The sequence below is a fragment of the Schistocerca serialis genome, chromosome 2, assembly GCF_023864345.2.
Source record: "Schistocerca serialis cubense isolate TAMUIC-IGC-003099 chromosome 2, iqSchSeri2.2, whole genome shotgun sequence".
Classification (NCBI taxonomy): domain Eukaryota; kingdom Metazoa; phylum Arthropoda; class Insecta; order Orthoptera; family Acrididae; genus Schistocerca; species Schistocerca serialis.
The window spans coordinates 473693176-473709969 of NC_064639.1; the positions used below are offsets into that span (position 1 = coordinate 473693176).

The 16794-nt window shown below is 42.5% G+C and overlaps 1 protein-coding gene across 1 annotated transcript in view; it reads left to right on the forward strand.

Annotated features, from left to right (window-relative positions):
* Positions 1 to 591: 591 nt before the first annotated feature.
* LOC126457389 (uncharacterized) overlaps positions 592 to 16794 on the forward strand; it is a 56612-nt gene continuing 40409 nt past the window's right edge. The window contains exons 1-2 of the mRNA XM_050093648.1: positions 592 to 689; positions 16283 to 16464. Of these exons, the coding sequence (XP_049949605.1) occupies positions 16297 to 16464 (168 nt within the window). The 5' untranslated portion in view covers positions 592 to 689; positions 16283 to 16296. The remainder of the gene's footprint in view (positions 690 to 16282; positions 16465 to 16794) is intronic.

A 16794-nucleotide genomic window follows, 5' to 3' on the forward strand; every position in this document is an offset into this window, starting at 1 on the left:
AACAAACCACAACTAAAGATATTCTCAATGAGTCTTTTGCGTATGAGCTACACGTACATGTGACTAAAATTTGTGTATGGCCGCAACATTCACCGATATGTAGCTGAAGCATACTGCATGTTAAAAGGAGAAATCAGTATTCATCAGATTTTTTTCACTGACACCCCCCCCCCCTTTGCACCTCCATCTCTCTCTCCTCCACTTATCCAGTCATCAAATCTATCTCTCTCTCTCTCTCTCTCTCTCTCTCTCTCTCTCTCTCTCTCTCGCAAGCGCGCGCGCGCACTCAACTACGGAGCAAAGGAAGGATAGATAGTTAATGGACGCGACTGTAAGATAATAAAACAGCTTCCACAAACCTGTGTTGACAGACATAGCTCACCACATTATCTCTTTATTGATGTGCGTAATCGGAGCTTGACTCATAAAGTAAACTTTCTGCAAGTGGCTGACACATTTCTTGTGTGAGTCACGACACGGTCTGGCGTTGCTCGGCGCTCATGGCCGACGCTCTACGCAGATTACACTTTAGTTTTCGGCCTGTGATGTAATCCTTACTCTCATATCTAATCGCACTTTGCAAATCGTGTATGTACATCTCTCTTATTATCACCCCGACAGTATCCTGCTCAACTACGAACAGTACGCGTCCGTCTGGATTGTTTCTTGCTCGCTTGCTGCAAGACAAGGTAAACAGTATAGGTCGTCATATTATATTTCTAGGCTTGTTTAACAAAGGATTTAAATCCTAAAACTATCCAATAAGAATTCTTCAGTCTGAAAGCATTTACGATACAATGTGAAAAGTTTGTAGAAATGATTTCGTTGGATAGTTCTCAATAGACATGCTTTGTATAAGCAGTTCGAAAAGTAAGTTCCCTTGATGAACCCCTTTTATAATGCAAAGTGTCTGCGTCATCTATAAGGTGGTTACGCAGCTGTTTTATTCAGTTGCCAGTTTTGTACGAATGGAGAGAGGTACTTATATTCGCTATCGACACCAGGAACAAAAAAATATCAATGAAATGTATTTTATGTTACAATTAAAATACCTAATAATATGGAGCTTATTACCATTACGAAACAGGGCACAATCTGTGATCTTAGGAATTCAAAATGATTTCAAGCAATAAAAAGTGGACCTGCATATAATCCTTGGTATCTCTCTCTGAACATGGTTTGTATTAGAGCCCACAATGAAAGAAATACCATCTACGTAACATTTTTATTTTGTTTAGTGTTCCTAATTTTGTTACATCATCCTTAGATGCTTTAATCACGAATTATTGCGAAGCTCAGGCCGTCATTTGCGAAACATTCAAATAACTGAGCGTTTGGAGACTACATGAATTTCAGTGGCATACGCTGCAAGAGATGCGTTGTGCATCACGGAGAAGCTTTCTGTTAGAATTCCAGAAGCGTATGTTCTAAGAAGAGCTGGAGAACATATTACTTTCTCCGACATACGTCTCGGTGTAATGACGATGTACGATGAGACGAATTAGACCTCGGACATAGGCTTACCGGCTGTCATCCTTTACAAAGTCGTTCGTCAATGGGACAGGAAAGGAGGCAAAAGCATATTGTTACCAGAAGCACACTCCTTTACACACCGTGACCGTAAGCGGGCGCCAGGCCTAGTGGTACAGTCGTAAAACGCGTGACTGGAAACCGAATCGTAGACGGATCATTTCCCCAACGGGATTACTGATGTATGTTATTGACACGCAAGTCGCCAAAGTGGCATGCATTGAAAGATCTTTGCCAGGCCCTTGAGGCGCACGAAATTATTACTATATCGTAAGGTGGTGTGGGGTGACGAAGATGAGATGATGAATAAACGAATTTTCAGAAGTGGTGTGCTGTCATGAAACTGAAGTTCAGTGTGCGAAAGTGAAAGAGGAATTGGTTGAAGTAATTGATAAAACAACTATAAAAATTACATTTCTTCTTTCATGTAAATGTCAAAATCAAATAAATTATTACCAGACAGCAAATTAATTTGTAGAATATTTTTAGAAATGGTCCCATGATATGTAGTTCTTAAAATATGCATTTTTTTTGAGTCCATGTGTACTAGACTTTTCTTTCTGTTTTGGTGTAAGGAACATCGTTCCAGAAACAAAAAATAAAATAAAAATAGCTTCATTTCCTCGTTTCCAACAAAGATGAGGTTTCTCTTGCTTCTAAGACAAATGCAGAAAATGGTAATCACCTCCAGAATATTTGGTGAAAACCCCTTCGTCCCAGCCTCAGATCACTGACCTCTGGCAGGAAAGACTAACACCTACAATGGTTTTTTTGTCTCAAAATAGCCTTGTGGGAGGGAATTAAACGAAATTAAAAGAAATTAGAATTTCATTTCTGTAAGAAATGGAAATGTAAATCAAATTTTGGATTGTAACGGTAGAATTACGTGGGTTACAGCATCCATATAATATAGCCATCACCATTTGGTGGTTTTAATTGATGTAGTATTATAGGAGATGGTATGGCTTCTTCCTGTACGAGAACAGATGAACCAGCCATTTATAACGAAGTTGTTTATAATTATCTCCTTCCAAATTTTTGAAATGCAAAACATTTAAGATCTTCGTTTAGTATGTGTGAATTTATTATTACTTATGCCACAGCTTTCATATAGTTGAACATTGCATTCACGAGTAGCCGACAAGGTCTTGGATGTCCATGTCTCACCACATAACGTGATTGGAGGCTCGTCTGCTTTCTGAAGCAGGGTAGGCGACGATCTGTGGCAGAAACGACCACAGAACACAATGCTCTGCAGGCACAAGTGTTGTGAGCCACATCGTTCAGTGTACATTGCTCATCATGTGGCTCCACAACAGATGCCCACTACATGTTCCCATGTGGAGTCAACGACAGTGCCAGTTTCTTTTGAAGCGGGTACGGGATGATCGGGATTGGACCGCAGATGAATGGAAATATTTGGCCTGGTTGGATGAACCGAGTCACTTCAATGGTGATGACAGGAAATACCGTCATTCAAGCGAACGTCTACTCGGAGCATGCGCCACACCGTGGTCACATCCCAGTGGAGCGGTAGTATGCTATTGAGGACAGTCATCTGGGCTTCCATCGGACCTATGGTAAAAATCGAAGGTACCATTGCGGATGTGGACTGTGTGAACATTATAGCCAACCACTTGTATCCCTTAATGCTTGATGTCTTCGCCGATGCCGCTGGCATCTCCATCAGGATAACTGTCCCTACTATAAAGCCAGAATCGTGCTACAATGGTTTGAGAGAGCGTGATGATAACTCATGTTGATGTCTTGGCCACCAAATTCTCCCGTTCTGAATGGGATGGATGGACCAAAGACACTATCGGGTAGCAGCTCTTCGCCGACAAGTCACCGGCTCGTAATTCATAAGAATTGTGTGACCTGTGCGTAGAAATCTGGTACCACACACCTCTGGAAACCTACCGAGGACTTGCCTACCAAGGACTTTAAAATCAGTCCCATGTTCAATCGCAGCAGTATTTCGTTACAATTCGCTACTGGTTTCTGGTGAAACCACCATTTTATTATTATTATTATTATTATTATTTTCATTTTTTATTTTATTTTTTTAGTAAAATGTTTTTCGCATGAAATTACCGATGCTACTGCAAGTAAGAGACAGCCAGTGGTACCCGGACATGCTTTTTCAAATTGTAGGGTATATTGAGGAAATCATTGACAGTGAAAGTAAATATACACTACTGGCCATTAAAATTGCTACACCAAGAAGAAATGCAGATGATAAACGGGTATTCATTGGACAAATATATTATACTAGAACTCACATGTGATTACATTTTCACACAATTTGGGTGCATAGATCCTGAGAAATCAGTGCCCAAAACAACCACCTCTGGCCGTAATAACGGCCTTGATACGAGTGGGCATTGAGTCAAACAGAGCTTGGATGGCGTGTACAGGTGCAGTTGCCCATGCAGCTTCAACACGATAGCACAGTTCATCAGGAGTAGTGACTGGAGTATTGTGACGAGCTAGTTGCTCGGCCACCATTGACTAGACGTTTTCAATTGGTGAGAGATGTGGGGAATGTGCTGGCCAGGGCAGCAGTCGAACACTTTCTGTATCCAGAAAGGCCCGTACAGGACCTGTAACATGCGGTCGTGCATTATCCTGCTGAAATGTAGGGTTTCGCAGGGATAGAATGCAGGGTAGAACCACGGGTCGTAACACATCAGAAATGTAACGTCCACTGTTCAAAGTGCCGTCAATGCGAACAAGAGGTGACCGAGACGTGCAACCACTGGCACCCCATACCAACGCGCCAGGTGATACGCCAGTATGGCGATGACGAATACACGCTTCCAATGTGCGTTCACCGCGACGTCGCCAAACACGGATGCGACCATCATGATGCTACAAACAGAACCTAGATTCATCCGAAAAAATGACGTTTTGCCATTCGTGCCTCCAGGTTCGTCGTTGAGTACACCATCGCAGGCACTCCTGTCTGTGATGCAGCGTCAAGGGTAACCGCAGCCATGGTCTCCGAGCTGATAGTCCATGCTGCTGCAAACGTCGTTGAAATGTTCGTGCAGATGGTTGTTGTCTTGCAAACGTCCCCATCTGTTGACTCAGGGATCGAGACGTGGCTGCACGATCCGTTACAGCCGTGCAGATAAGGTGCCTGTCATCTCGACTGCTAGTGATACGAGACCGTTGGGATCCTGAACCCACCGATTCCATATTCTGCTAACAGTCATTGGATCTCGACCAACGCGAGCAGGAATGTCGCGATACGATAAACCGCAATCGCGATAGGGTACAATCCGACCTTTATCAAAGTCGGAAACGTGGTGGTACACATTTCTCCTCCTTACACGAGGCATCACAGCAACGTTTCACCAGACAATGCCGGTCAACTGCTGTTTGTGTATGAGAAATCGGTTGGAAACTTTCCTCATGTCAGCACGTTGAAGGTGTCGCCACCGGTGCCAACATTGTGTGAATGCTCTGAAAAGCTAATCATTTGCATATCACAGCATCTTCTTCCTGTCGGTTAAATTTCGCGTCTGTAAGATGTCATCCTCGTGGTGTAGCAATTTTAATGGCCAGTAGTGTATGTAAGATGTTGTAACCTAAATTTGAGTTTGTACCACTGCTTTTCTGAGTATTATCGAAATGAAACCACTCTGAAAGTATGTCCTTGGGATGCAAAATTTACAAAATGTAGACCAAATTTTGCTTCTTATTTGGGACTATAAAATATTTTAGACGTTATGACTTCATGGAAGCTTCGAGATGTAGGATTTTATTGGGAAAAATGTGAATTTTCCTTGAAATTCATTGAGGTGCCAGAAGTCATGGAGTAGAGGTATGCTCATATGAAGATGGAGGTAGTATCGCAAAATATAAAAGAGCAGAGGATTGGCGGAGCTGTCATTTGTATTCAGATGATTCACGTGAAAAGATTTCCGGCGTGGTTGTGGCCGCATGACGGGAATTAACAGACAAACGCGGAATAGTAGTTGGAGCTAGACGCGTGGGACATATCAATTCGGACTTCGTTAGGGACTTCAGTATCCCGAGATCCACAGTGTCAAGAGTGTTCTGAGGATACCAGATTTCAGGCATTACGTCTCACACGGACCGAGCGACGTTGCGCAGTGGTTAGCACGCTGGACTCACATTTAGGCGGACGACGGTTCAGATCAGCGTCCAGCTATTCCGATTTAGTTTTTCCTTGATTTTCCTTAGTCGCTTCTCTCAGCTGCCGGAATGGCTCCTTTGAAAGGGCACCACCGACTTCCTTCCCCATCCTTGGTTCAAACGGTTCTGAGGACTATGGGACTAACATCTGAGGTCATCAGTCCCATAGACTTCGAACTACTTAAACCTAACTAACCTAAGGACATCACACACATCGATGCCTGAGGCAGGATTCGAACCTGCGACCGTAGCGGTCCCAGACTGAAGCGCCTACAACCGCTCGGTCACACCGGCCGGCCCCCATCCTTGCGTAATCCGATGGGACTGTTCACTTCACTGCTTGGTCCTCTCCCCCAAATCAACCAATATCTTGCACGGACACCGCAGTGCTCGACAGCCTTTACTTAACGACCGAGAGCAGCGGCGTTTGTGTAGAGTTGTCAGTGCTAGCAGACAAGCAACACGGAACAAAATAACCACAGAAATCAATGCAGGACGTACCACGAACGTATCCGCTAGGTCAGTCCGGCGATATCTGGCGTTAATGGCACATGGTAGGAAACGAGAACGCGAGTGCCTTCATTAACAGCACGTCATCATCTGCAGCGCCTCTCCTGGGCTCGTAACCATATCGATTGGATCCTAGATGACAGGAAAACCGTGGCCTGGGCAGACGAGTCTCGATTTCAACTGGTAAGAGCTGATGGTAGGGTTCGAGTGTGGCGCAGACCTCACGAAACCATCGACGCAAGTTGTCAACAAGGTACTGTGCAAGCACGTGAAACGATCGTTGACTGGAAATGGTTATTTTCGAGTTCTTGGAGGCCACTTGCAGCCAAACAACGATGTAATTTTTATGGATGACAATGCGCCATGTCACCGAGCCACAGTTGTCCGTAACTGGTTTGAAGAACATTCTCGACCATTTGAGCGAATGATTTGTCCAGCCAGATCCTCCAATATGAATCCCATCGAACATTTATGGAACATAATCAAGAGGTTCCTTCATGCACAAAATCCTGATGTCCTTGGGTTAGTTAGGTTTAAGTAGTCCTAAGTCTAGGGGACTGATGACCTCAGAAGTTAAGTCCCATAGTGCTCAGAGCCACTTGAACCATTTTGAACATGAAATGATGGGTGGCTGAAAACTATGGATCCAAATGGTTCGAAAGTGAAACCACCACCTTAAAACAACTGTTTACCTTTTGCAAAAAAAATGGCTCTGAGCACTATGGGACTCAACTACTGTGGTCATAAGTCCCCTAGAACTTAGAACTACTTAAACCTAACTAACCTAAGGACAGCACACAACACCCAGCCATCACGAGGCAGAGAAAATCCCTGACCCCGCCGGGAATCGAACCCGGGAACCCGGGCGTGGGAAGCGAGAACGCTACCGCACGACCACGAGATGCGGGCATTACCTTTTGCAATATTAAATCCGTTGCTTATTGTGATAATACAGATTCATTTTACAGTTATATTACGAAGTGCAACCACCTCTTTAAAGCAAGTGATTGTTTACTTTTGTCAGTTTCTTCTTGTATTAGTTGCTTACCATGATAATAAAGGTTAGTGGTATGAAAACTTAAAATTATAATTTTTTCATTTCGTTGGAGCCGGCGCTACAGTCTGGAACCGCGAGACCGGTACGGTCGCAGGTTCGAATCCTGCCTCGGGCACGGATGTGTGTGATGTTATTGGGTTAGTTAGGTATGAGTAGTTCTAAGTTGTAGGTGACTGATGACCTCAGAAGTTCAGTCCCATAGTGCTCAGAGCCATTTGAACCATTTTGTTGGGTCTCGAAGGGTGAATCAGATGGTCATGTTCTTTTGGCTCATCGTGTCTATCTACTATGGAAAAGTGAGTAAAGTTTAAAAAAAAAAAAACAGCAATCTTGATCATGTTAAGCTCCTCAGCTGACACTAATTTTAATGATGAATAAAAACCATCTCAGCTTTATTATTAAACAACCTGAAGATCTTCGAAGAACTAAATCGGTCGTAGCATAATAAATGTGTAATAATACAACTGAGATGGTTTTCATTAGTCATTAAAAACCTTGTTATTATAAAAATGAAGTTCATGAAATTAGAAAATAGTGAGTTGTTTGCTTTCCGACCAATGAAAAACTTCCATTCCTATCACCGCCAGAATTATAGAATCAAATACTGACGGAGAGATAGGGATATAGATTCTATTTTAGCTTCATGCGGGTGTAAAGTTGTCCTCCTCATTCGCAGCTAGCTTCGTTGTGTTTCAGATTTTACTTTTTTTTGTCTCTTACTCGATAATATAGGACAGGAGGTGGGCTTATCTCCCGCCCCATTTGGGCCGGCGGTTGTGGCGATGCGGAAATAGCGCCGTTGATTACGGCTTCAGGGGGGCATCGGAAGGCTCAGCAGAGATAGCATTACAGGAGATTAGGGCGACGGCTGCGCGAGTGTGCGTGGCGATAGGCGCCGACCTGTGCCCACTGCTGTACAAACACGGGAAGCCATACCGTGCCTAGAAACAGGACACCTGCGCTGGACTGACTGACTGCCGGGCACCGAAGCTGCACAAAAGGCTGCAGAGGCACATGCCCATTCTGCTACCGCCTCTGTATATCTCCGCGCTCTGACCGGTACAGACAAATTTTATTCACTTCGACACAGAGAATAGTAACAAGGATGGCCTGGCACGTGTGCAGGGCAAAATAACGTACAAATCTCGTCTGGCCCTAAAAAGAAAACACAAAAAGGAGATACACCTGGGAGCAAGCACGATCAATTAACCTGAAATTTTAAGAAGTACCACAGAAAAAATTATCACTCGCTGTCGTGGTCAGCGCGTTAACTCAAGATAATGTAACAATCCTTCTCACGAATGCTGCCACTTAGAGTTGCGGACGGAGTTACAGTTCACAATTCGGCAGGCTAGGAGACTTTCCAAAATCGTAAATAGTTTATAATCAGGAGCGTGTGCACGATGTAGTAGCTGGAACCCCAGAATAAGACTCAATTCTAATGACGAACCAAGAAAATAACATGTTCAACTTTTCGTCAGGTGAGGGAGTTCTGCATGCCGATGGCCGTGGTGATCTTCGATAGGAATGAGGAATGCTTTTTTACTGGGCGATGACCATTACGGGAAAAATAAAAATACAAAGTTTAACGTACATTTTTCTAAGCGTTAGAGACGGGTTGTCGGGCGAGTAACCACCAGAGATCAGAAACCGGTTCTGTATACTCGTTTTAAACTCGCCAGCCGCTCCTAAGACGTCATCTCATGAACTAGCTGTTGAAGATAATTTTCTGAGAAAGAATTCAGTACTATTTCGGAAAATGTTTTATGCTTACTACCGACTTTAAACATGTATTTTCGCCAACATATCGGGGGTAGAGTGTAGTCACCACTAACTATTACTGTTTGAGTGGGTTAATTATTTGAAATGAGACTCAAGTTTCCTTTGAACTGTTCAGAGAACTATATCTTCTGAGTTATTCCAGTTGTCAAGTATGACATTTACCCAAACTAACTCGTAGGAACTATCTACATCAATTTCATTACAAGGTAAACAACTTCTGACAGCAATAAACACTCCACCACCAACTGTATTTAATCCATCTTTTCTCAACACGCTTAGTTCCTTTGAAAAAAATTTCAGCTGTACTTATTTCTGACTTTAGCCATATTTCCTTGCCTATAACAGTTTCAGATTCAGTGCTTTCTATTAGCGCTTGGAGCTGTGCTTCTTTCGCAACACAGCTATGACAAAATGAAATTCATTCTGGAAACATCCTCAGGCTGTGGCTAAGCCATGTCTCCGCAATATCCTTTCTTCCAGAAGTGCTAGTTCTGCAAGTTTCGCAGGAGAGCTTCTGTGAAGTTTGGAAGGTAGGACACGAGGTACTGGCGGAATTGAAGCTGTGCGGACGAGTCATGAGTCATGCTTGGGTAACTCAGTTGGTAGAGCACTTGCCCGCGAAAGGCAAAGGAAGTTTACAGCTACAATATTGATGCTTAATGTCTTACCCCTGTGGCGATACTCATGAACCAGTGGTAGAGCGTTGAATTAGTCTACTTTGCTTATTTTCTTTCGGTTATGTCGTTTGGTATTATATTTTGGGGCAACTTTTCCCATTCTAGAAGCATATTTTCGCTTCAGAAACGGGCGGTTCGGGCAATAAGTGGTGTAAGTTCGCGAACCTCTTGTCGACCTCTGTTCAAAAAAATGGTTCACATGGCTCTAAGCACTATGGGACTCAACATCTGAGGTCATCAGCTCCCTAGACTTAGGACTACTTAAACCTAACTAACCCAAGGACATCACACACATCCATGCCCGAGGCAGGATTCGAACCTGAGACCGTAGCAACAGCGGGGTTCGGGACTGAAGCACCTAAAACCGCTCGGCCACAGCGGCCCGCTCAGTGTAGTTGTAATGTTATTGGAGGACTGTCTCAGTCACGGGCGTCAGCACTTAGGTGAACCAGTGAGTGCTTCAATAAGCTTGCCATCGTTCCAAGGTCTTGTCCAAACGGAGTTAAAAGTAAATTTCATATTGCTAATCCCTTACATAACGAAAAGAAGTTTGATGGTAATGTATCAGTGAAAAAGAATGGAAATTCATGAAACTACTGATGTAGGGATATCGATCCTTCTTTTCGTTCTTTTGCTTTTCCTTACCCTCCTCTTCCTCTCTTCCTAGTATATTGCCTTTCCTTCCATCTTATATGTTTGTGCTACTACAAATAGTACATAATATTCTTAATTGCCCTTTAACCTGAAAAATTTTAATGACAAGCTTAAGAAAGGGTTAGGACATATAACAGGGCAATTTTTCGATTCCAGATGAGATCACAAATCCAGACGAATTTAAGTCGGAAAAAGATGAAGCCAGAGCGACTGCACTACGACTTTGCACGAAATAATGAACAGACGCATCTATATGCCTTTTGTATGCTCGGATAACGGCTGACCGATCTTATTTTTTAAAAGTTTCTTTGTGGTATTAACAAAAGTCCTACTGAACTTTAGCAAGGAGTGAACTGCTAATTAATTTATTTCTTTGCTACTCCAATTAACTGACAGTCGATGGATGAGAAATGTTGTTTCCCCTCCTCTTTTTTAAAATGTGTTATCAGTCCTCTATCTCACACATATCGTCATTATGAGACACTTTAGAAGATATAAACGCTTCTACCGTGTTCGTTGTACGAGAACAAAACGGATGAGGAGAGTTGACCCATTGATAAATCGAAGTGCCTTAAGTCTCCGATGGCAGGTTCAAATTGTAGTCCAGTCACACTGATAGAGATTCTTTGTAGCTCCCGTAGCGCAACGTTTTGATGTTGCCATCCTCAGTCCATGATATGGTTGCTTTACAGATATATAGCATTGTCAAGTAATATGGAGCTGAACTTGAAGATTGGTTTCAACACCACCGAGCTTAGCTAGTCACGGAAGTATTTGAGATGGTAAGCCCTCATTTTCTCCAATCAGTGAACCAGCTCACTAACTACTTCTCAGATTGAAGTAGAATCCAACTGCAATGATGACATGAAATTTTCACTTGAATGGCTCTGAGCACTATGGGACTTAACTGCTAAGGTCATCAGTCCCCTAGAACTTAGAATTACTTAAACCTAACTAACCTAAGGACATCACACACATCCAAGCCCGAGGCAGGATTCGAACCTGCGACCGTAGTGGTCGCGTGGTTTCAGACTGTAGCGCCTAGAACCGCTCGGCCACCCTGGCCGGCTTTTCACTTGAACCGAGCGTTTCTATGTACCAAAGTCTCAATAAGCCTGAGAGAAAACTCTGATTGACCAGAAACCAAAACCGAACCAGGAGAACTGTGGATGGTAGGTACCCGCCAAGTAGACATGCTTGAGTCAGAATTTCCTTTCCTCAAACTGAAATTCAGCTTACTCTGTTACAGTGCGGTACGAGAGGGTGGGAGGGGCGGTTGGATTATGATGTGGAATCCTAACCACTGTGCAACTTGATGTTTTCCTATACACAAAGAACAGAAAGCGAATGGCAAAGTAACTACATAGAAAATCTGTTATTAACCTGAGTTCTAACCGAGAGCCCTTGAATTTGTAATTGACGTTTACCCTTTCAGTCATCGAGCCATATAGTACAGCGAAGGGAATCTAAAAATAAGCTGTATTAGCAATGTTCCTATACTGTTGTCATCGTACTTTTACGTTTATTAGAGTACTCAAATTTCATGGTTGCCTAAAATAAGAAACATTTACTGGAATACTCAAAGTTCGCGGCTGTCTGACTTACATAATCAGATAAGAAGAAATATTTGGCGAACATGTTAGGAGATACCTCTTATCACCACTCAGATGGATTGGAACTATCCCTCCTGATGCTGTTGACCAGAGATGTCATGAATATAATGAGTGTTTATCAGACTACTAACAGCCGGCCGAAGTGGCCGAGCGGTTCTAGGCGCTACATTCTGGAACCGCGCGACCGCTACGGTCGCAGGTTCGAAGCCTGCCTCTGGCATGTATGTGTGTGATGTCCTTAGGTTAGTTAGGTTTAAGTAGTTCTAAGTTCTAGGGGACTGATGACCTCAGAAGTTAAGTCCCATAGTGCTCAGAGCCATTTTTTTAGACTACTAACATGGACGTCAGTGCTTCCTCAGCCACATACCAACGACGAAATAACTTTGCTATTTGAAGCTTGTGACTCTCGACGTACTCTGCCGTGCGTGTAGGAACGTATGTCGTAGCGAAATGGACGTGAGCTTGTGAAAATTCTGTGCGATTATTGCACGTGTGCACGATTTCGATTGTCCTCATAAAGGACTCACTCGGAAAAATAAAAAAAAATTAGAGCGATTAATACTCCTCTTCGAAAAGCAGTATTAGCTCTTCTCTAAACGAAGGAATCCTTGAAAGCGTTTCCTAAAAATGTCGCCTGCCTATTGTATACTATCCATTGTTAGCAAGAGAGAGTTATTTTTTCCATTTTCTGCGTACTGCAGGTTTTTTCCATTTTCTGCGTACTGCAGGTCTAGCTTGTAAAGCGTAACCCACGAGGTGTACAGGAATCCGGTGATATGCATTATTTTTCTTCGGTGGGAAGAATTTCCAACCCTACGTAAGAAATGTTTCGAGCGTCATAAAAGAAACATTTTTCCTTAGTGCTTATTGCGTCTGTTACCAACTCATACCATATGCTTCGTACGTTCATGAGAAAAATGGATGTTCAGTGTTCCGCAAACAGTTGGCGACATACAACACTCACCAATAGCCATTACTCTACCATTCTAAGCCATGGAATTAGGAAAGACACAAATGATGTTTATCATTATAGCGAAAATACAAAAGAATAATAGTGTATATGGCACATACGATATTATTACATCACGTAATTACGTAAATACGTGTACCGTCACAAGATTTAAAATACGTAAATACGTGTACCGTCACAAGATTTAAAAAAGAAAAAAATGAAAACAATTCTCATGGATTCCCATTCAAGTTCTCGAATGAAGAAGTCGACTGAAATAAAACTAACAACCCGACACACACATGTGAATTGTGGATCCGATTCAAAGTGAAATGTCACCTAGCTCTTTTACTACTATTGTTTTTAAATTATAATCCGTGGCATGTTCCCCTGGTTTGTAACAGAAAAATAAAAAATATTATTTAGATTATTATGTCGTATGTGGTGACCGAAGTTGTCCTCAGACAGTACCACGCGAACGACACACCTTTCACTGAATGTACTTCAACTTGTATTAGAATATGCAACCACCGAGAGGACATACACATGATAGATCTGTGTAAGAAGGGAAAAAGATTCGGTTTACGAGTAAAAGTTTACGGAAGGCAACAAATTGTTACATGTACAAATTCAGCCAACAACACTGATTAAGATCTTTATGTTTATACGTAAAATTATCTTCGGATTTGTGTATCAAATTGGTACACCAATGACGGTTAGCGCCAAGAACTAATATCACCCCAGTGTAGACAACAAATCTAATACCTAATAATTACTAAGGCAGAATTATTCGGCAGATGCTTTCAGTACATACCATAGATGGTAAAGTTTTTAGCGCAGTGATATCCATATCCAAAAAATTCAGTTATTGTTTTTCTAATAAGATTGTTATCAAGTCTATCACGTAGCTATTGCTAGCATTATACACACCATATGTTCTTTGTGAGCATTTTTTCTTTTGATTTGCTATTACTAGCTTAGTCTCAAAGGTTGCATCATACAGGTTGGGAAAATGGAACTGGCCCGGAAAATATTTCATACACCTTAAGATAGGGATCCCAACTGAGATCACACGCCCCTGATGTTCATGATGTAAGTTAGGTTGCGTATCTTAACCTGCATGAAATATTTTCCGGGTCAATTTCATTTTGCACACCATGTACTTATTTCCTCACAGTAGCCAAGGAAAGGAAAAGAAAACAGCCCATTGAGTCAACATCTCGGAATTTTTTTCTGGAACTGCTCATGACCCACTATGATGTCGATAAAAGAAATCAGTAAGATACAACAAATCTCTAAGCATACACAGATAGCTGAGCACAGTCAAGAGGATGAATGGTTTACTAGTCTAACTTTCCTGATAAAACGATATTTGTTTCACGTTGGTACAGATTCCCTCCCTTTAAGTTACGAGGTCTGTGTCTTCATTAACACGGCTTAACATATTTGAAATCTAGTAAGATAAGGACAGCTGTTTCAAAAAAAGCCATAACACGCAACGGGCGAGAAAATTTGTGTGAACATGCTCATTTTAGAAAAATCAGACTATTCTAGGTACCACATGGAACGTGAAGTCCAGTGTACTTGAGTGTTTCACTAGGGTCTTTTGAATTCCGCTCCCTACGACGAACCTGTGATGCGTATGGGGATTTTAACTGACTGTACTTCATATAATTAAGAGAGATAGAGTCTCTTCAGTTATAGGAGGACCTGCCCACCATATTTTGCAATGATAAAAGTAGTTGGAACGCTTGCATGCTGTGAGCCCACCTTCGTAAATAGAATGAAAAACTATCGAATTTAGGAAGAAATGGAAATCGGAATATACAGCAGAAGAATGTTGCGGGTTCAGATTACATCTACCTCTGAAGAACAAATTTAATAAAATTTTATCGGAAAAAATATGATTTCGACAATCAAAGTGTCCAACCAAAAGATAGAAAAACATTTGGAATCTCTGACGCAATGGGAAGTGATAGGGTTGGGTTGAGATGTGCGCGATCGCAATTTTTAAACTTTACTAAATGACATAACAAGAAAACTGAAACTGCAATCAACCTCAAAACTTAGAGAAAAAAAAATAAAATTCCAATACCGCATAAAAATCCAATATCAAATGGAAGGCTAACAAAAAGCTAGAAAGGTTGGACTGTATTACAGTTTTCTGCGGTCTAACAATTTCGGATAACAGATTTCGGTATTTTGGCTTTCTCTCTGTTCTCTTTCGTTTCGGTGCCTAGATGGTCACTGAGTGACTGAACAGATGATTTCGACCAGCTTACTGCATTTGTGTAAGTCCTCTTATCGTTTTTAGTCAGATCAGGTAACAAAATTTTTAACTTTGTAAGTAGGTTGTATAGGTTTTTTTTTTTTTTATTGGTAACGCCACGTAGCGCTCTGTATGAAATTCACTGGCTGTGCTGTGTGCAGGCTGTGGCTGGTTTGCATTGTTGTTGGCTATTGTAGTGTTGGGCAGTTGGCTGTTAAAAGCGCGTAGCGTTGCGCAGTTGGAGGTGAGCCGCCAGCAGTGGTGGATGTGGGGAGAGAAATGGCGGAGTTTTGAGAGCGGATGATCTAGAAGTAAATTTGTAAGACTGGATGTCATGAACTGATATATATATTATGACTTTTAAACACTGTTAAGGTAAATACATTGTTTGTTCTGTATCAAAATCTTTCATTTGCTAACTATGCCTATCAGTAGTTAGTGCCTTCAGTAGTTAGAATTTTTATTTAGCTGGCAGTATTGGCGCTCGCTGTGTTGCAATAGTTCGAGTAACGAAGATTTTTGTGAGGTAAGTGATTCATGAAAGGTATAGGTTAATGTTAGTCAGGGCCATTATTTTGTAGCGATTTTTGAAAGTCAGATTGCGTTGCGCTAAAAATATTGTGTGTCAGTTTAAGCACAGTCATGTATATTTTTTCTAAGGGGACCTTTCAACTTTCAAAGTCATTGAACGCTTCTCTCTTATACCTCCTTATGCTCATTTTCGGTTCGTTCAGTTCTGTTTGTCTGTTAGGTTTTGACTTTTCTTGAATCTGTAATGAAGTTCTCTTTGTTTATGTAGCAGTTCCCAAACACGGTTATTAAGCCACGGTGAGTCTTGCTCGGAACGTATTTGTCTGAGGCATTTTGAACGACGCTTTCGAACTTTTTCTATTTGTGCTCTTCATCTTCGTCCTCAGCACTGAATATCTGATGCTGAGTTCTGAGATACTCTGCAAATCTGTATCCTGCACACGGGTACACGGGTGCTAGGACAGGCAGTGAGTGTAGGAAATGAGATGTGTAACTGAGTTGATCAGACTTGGCACTGAGTGACGTATTTTACCGCTTGCTCTCCAGGCCCCTTGGACGGCATGAAGACGGCGACGCTCCTGGTGGTGGCGGCGGCGTGCGTGGCGCAGTGCGGCGCCGGCATGTGGGCGCAGCCGCAGCCCATGTTCGGCAGCGCGCCGCCACTCGTCAACCGCAAGGTGCACGCCAGCTACATCAACAGCTCCGCGGGTCCCATCCGAGTTGTTCAGGCAAGTCTCACACCGAGGCAGCACCGCTAGCTTGCAACCAACTCCTGGGTGTTCATCTGACATGGCGCAATACTGTGGAACGTCGCCTAGCCGGCCGTTGTGGCCGAGCGTTTCTAGGCGCTTCAGTCTGGAACCGCGCGACCGCTACGGTCGCAGGTTCGAATCTAGCCTCGGGCATGGATGTGTATGATGTCCTTAGGTTAGTTAGGTTTAAGTAGTTCTAAGTTCTATGGGACTGATGACCTCAGATGTTAAGTCCCATAGTGCTCAGAGCCATTTGAACCATTTGAACATCAAACGCTGTGTTGAGAAACTTCAAGGATATTATTG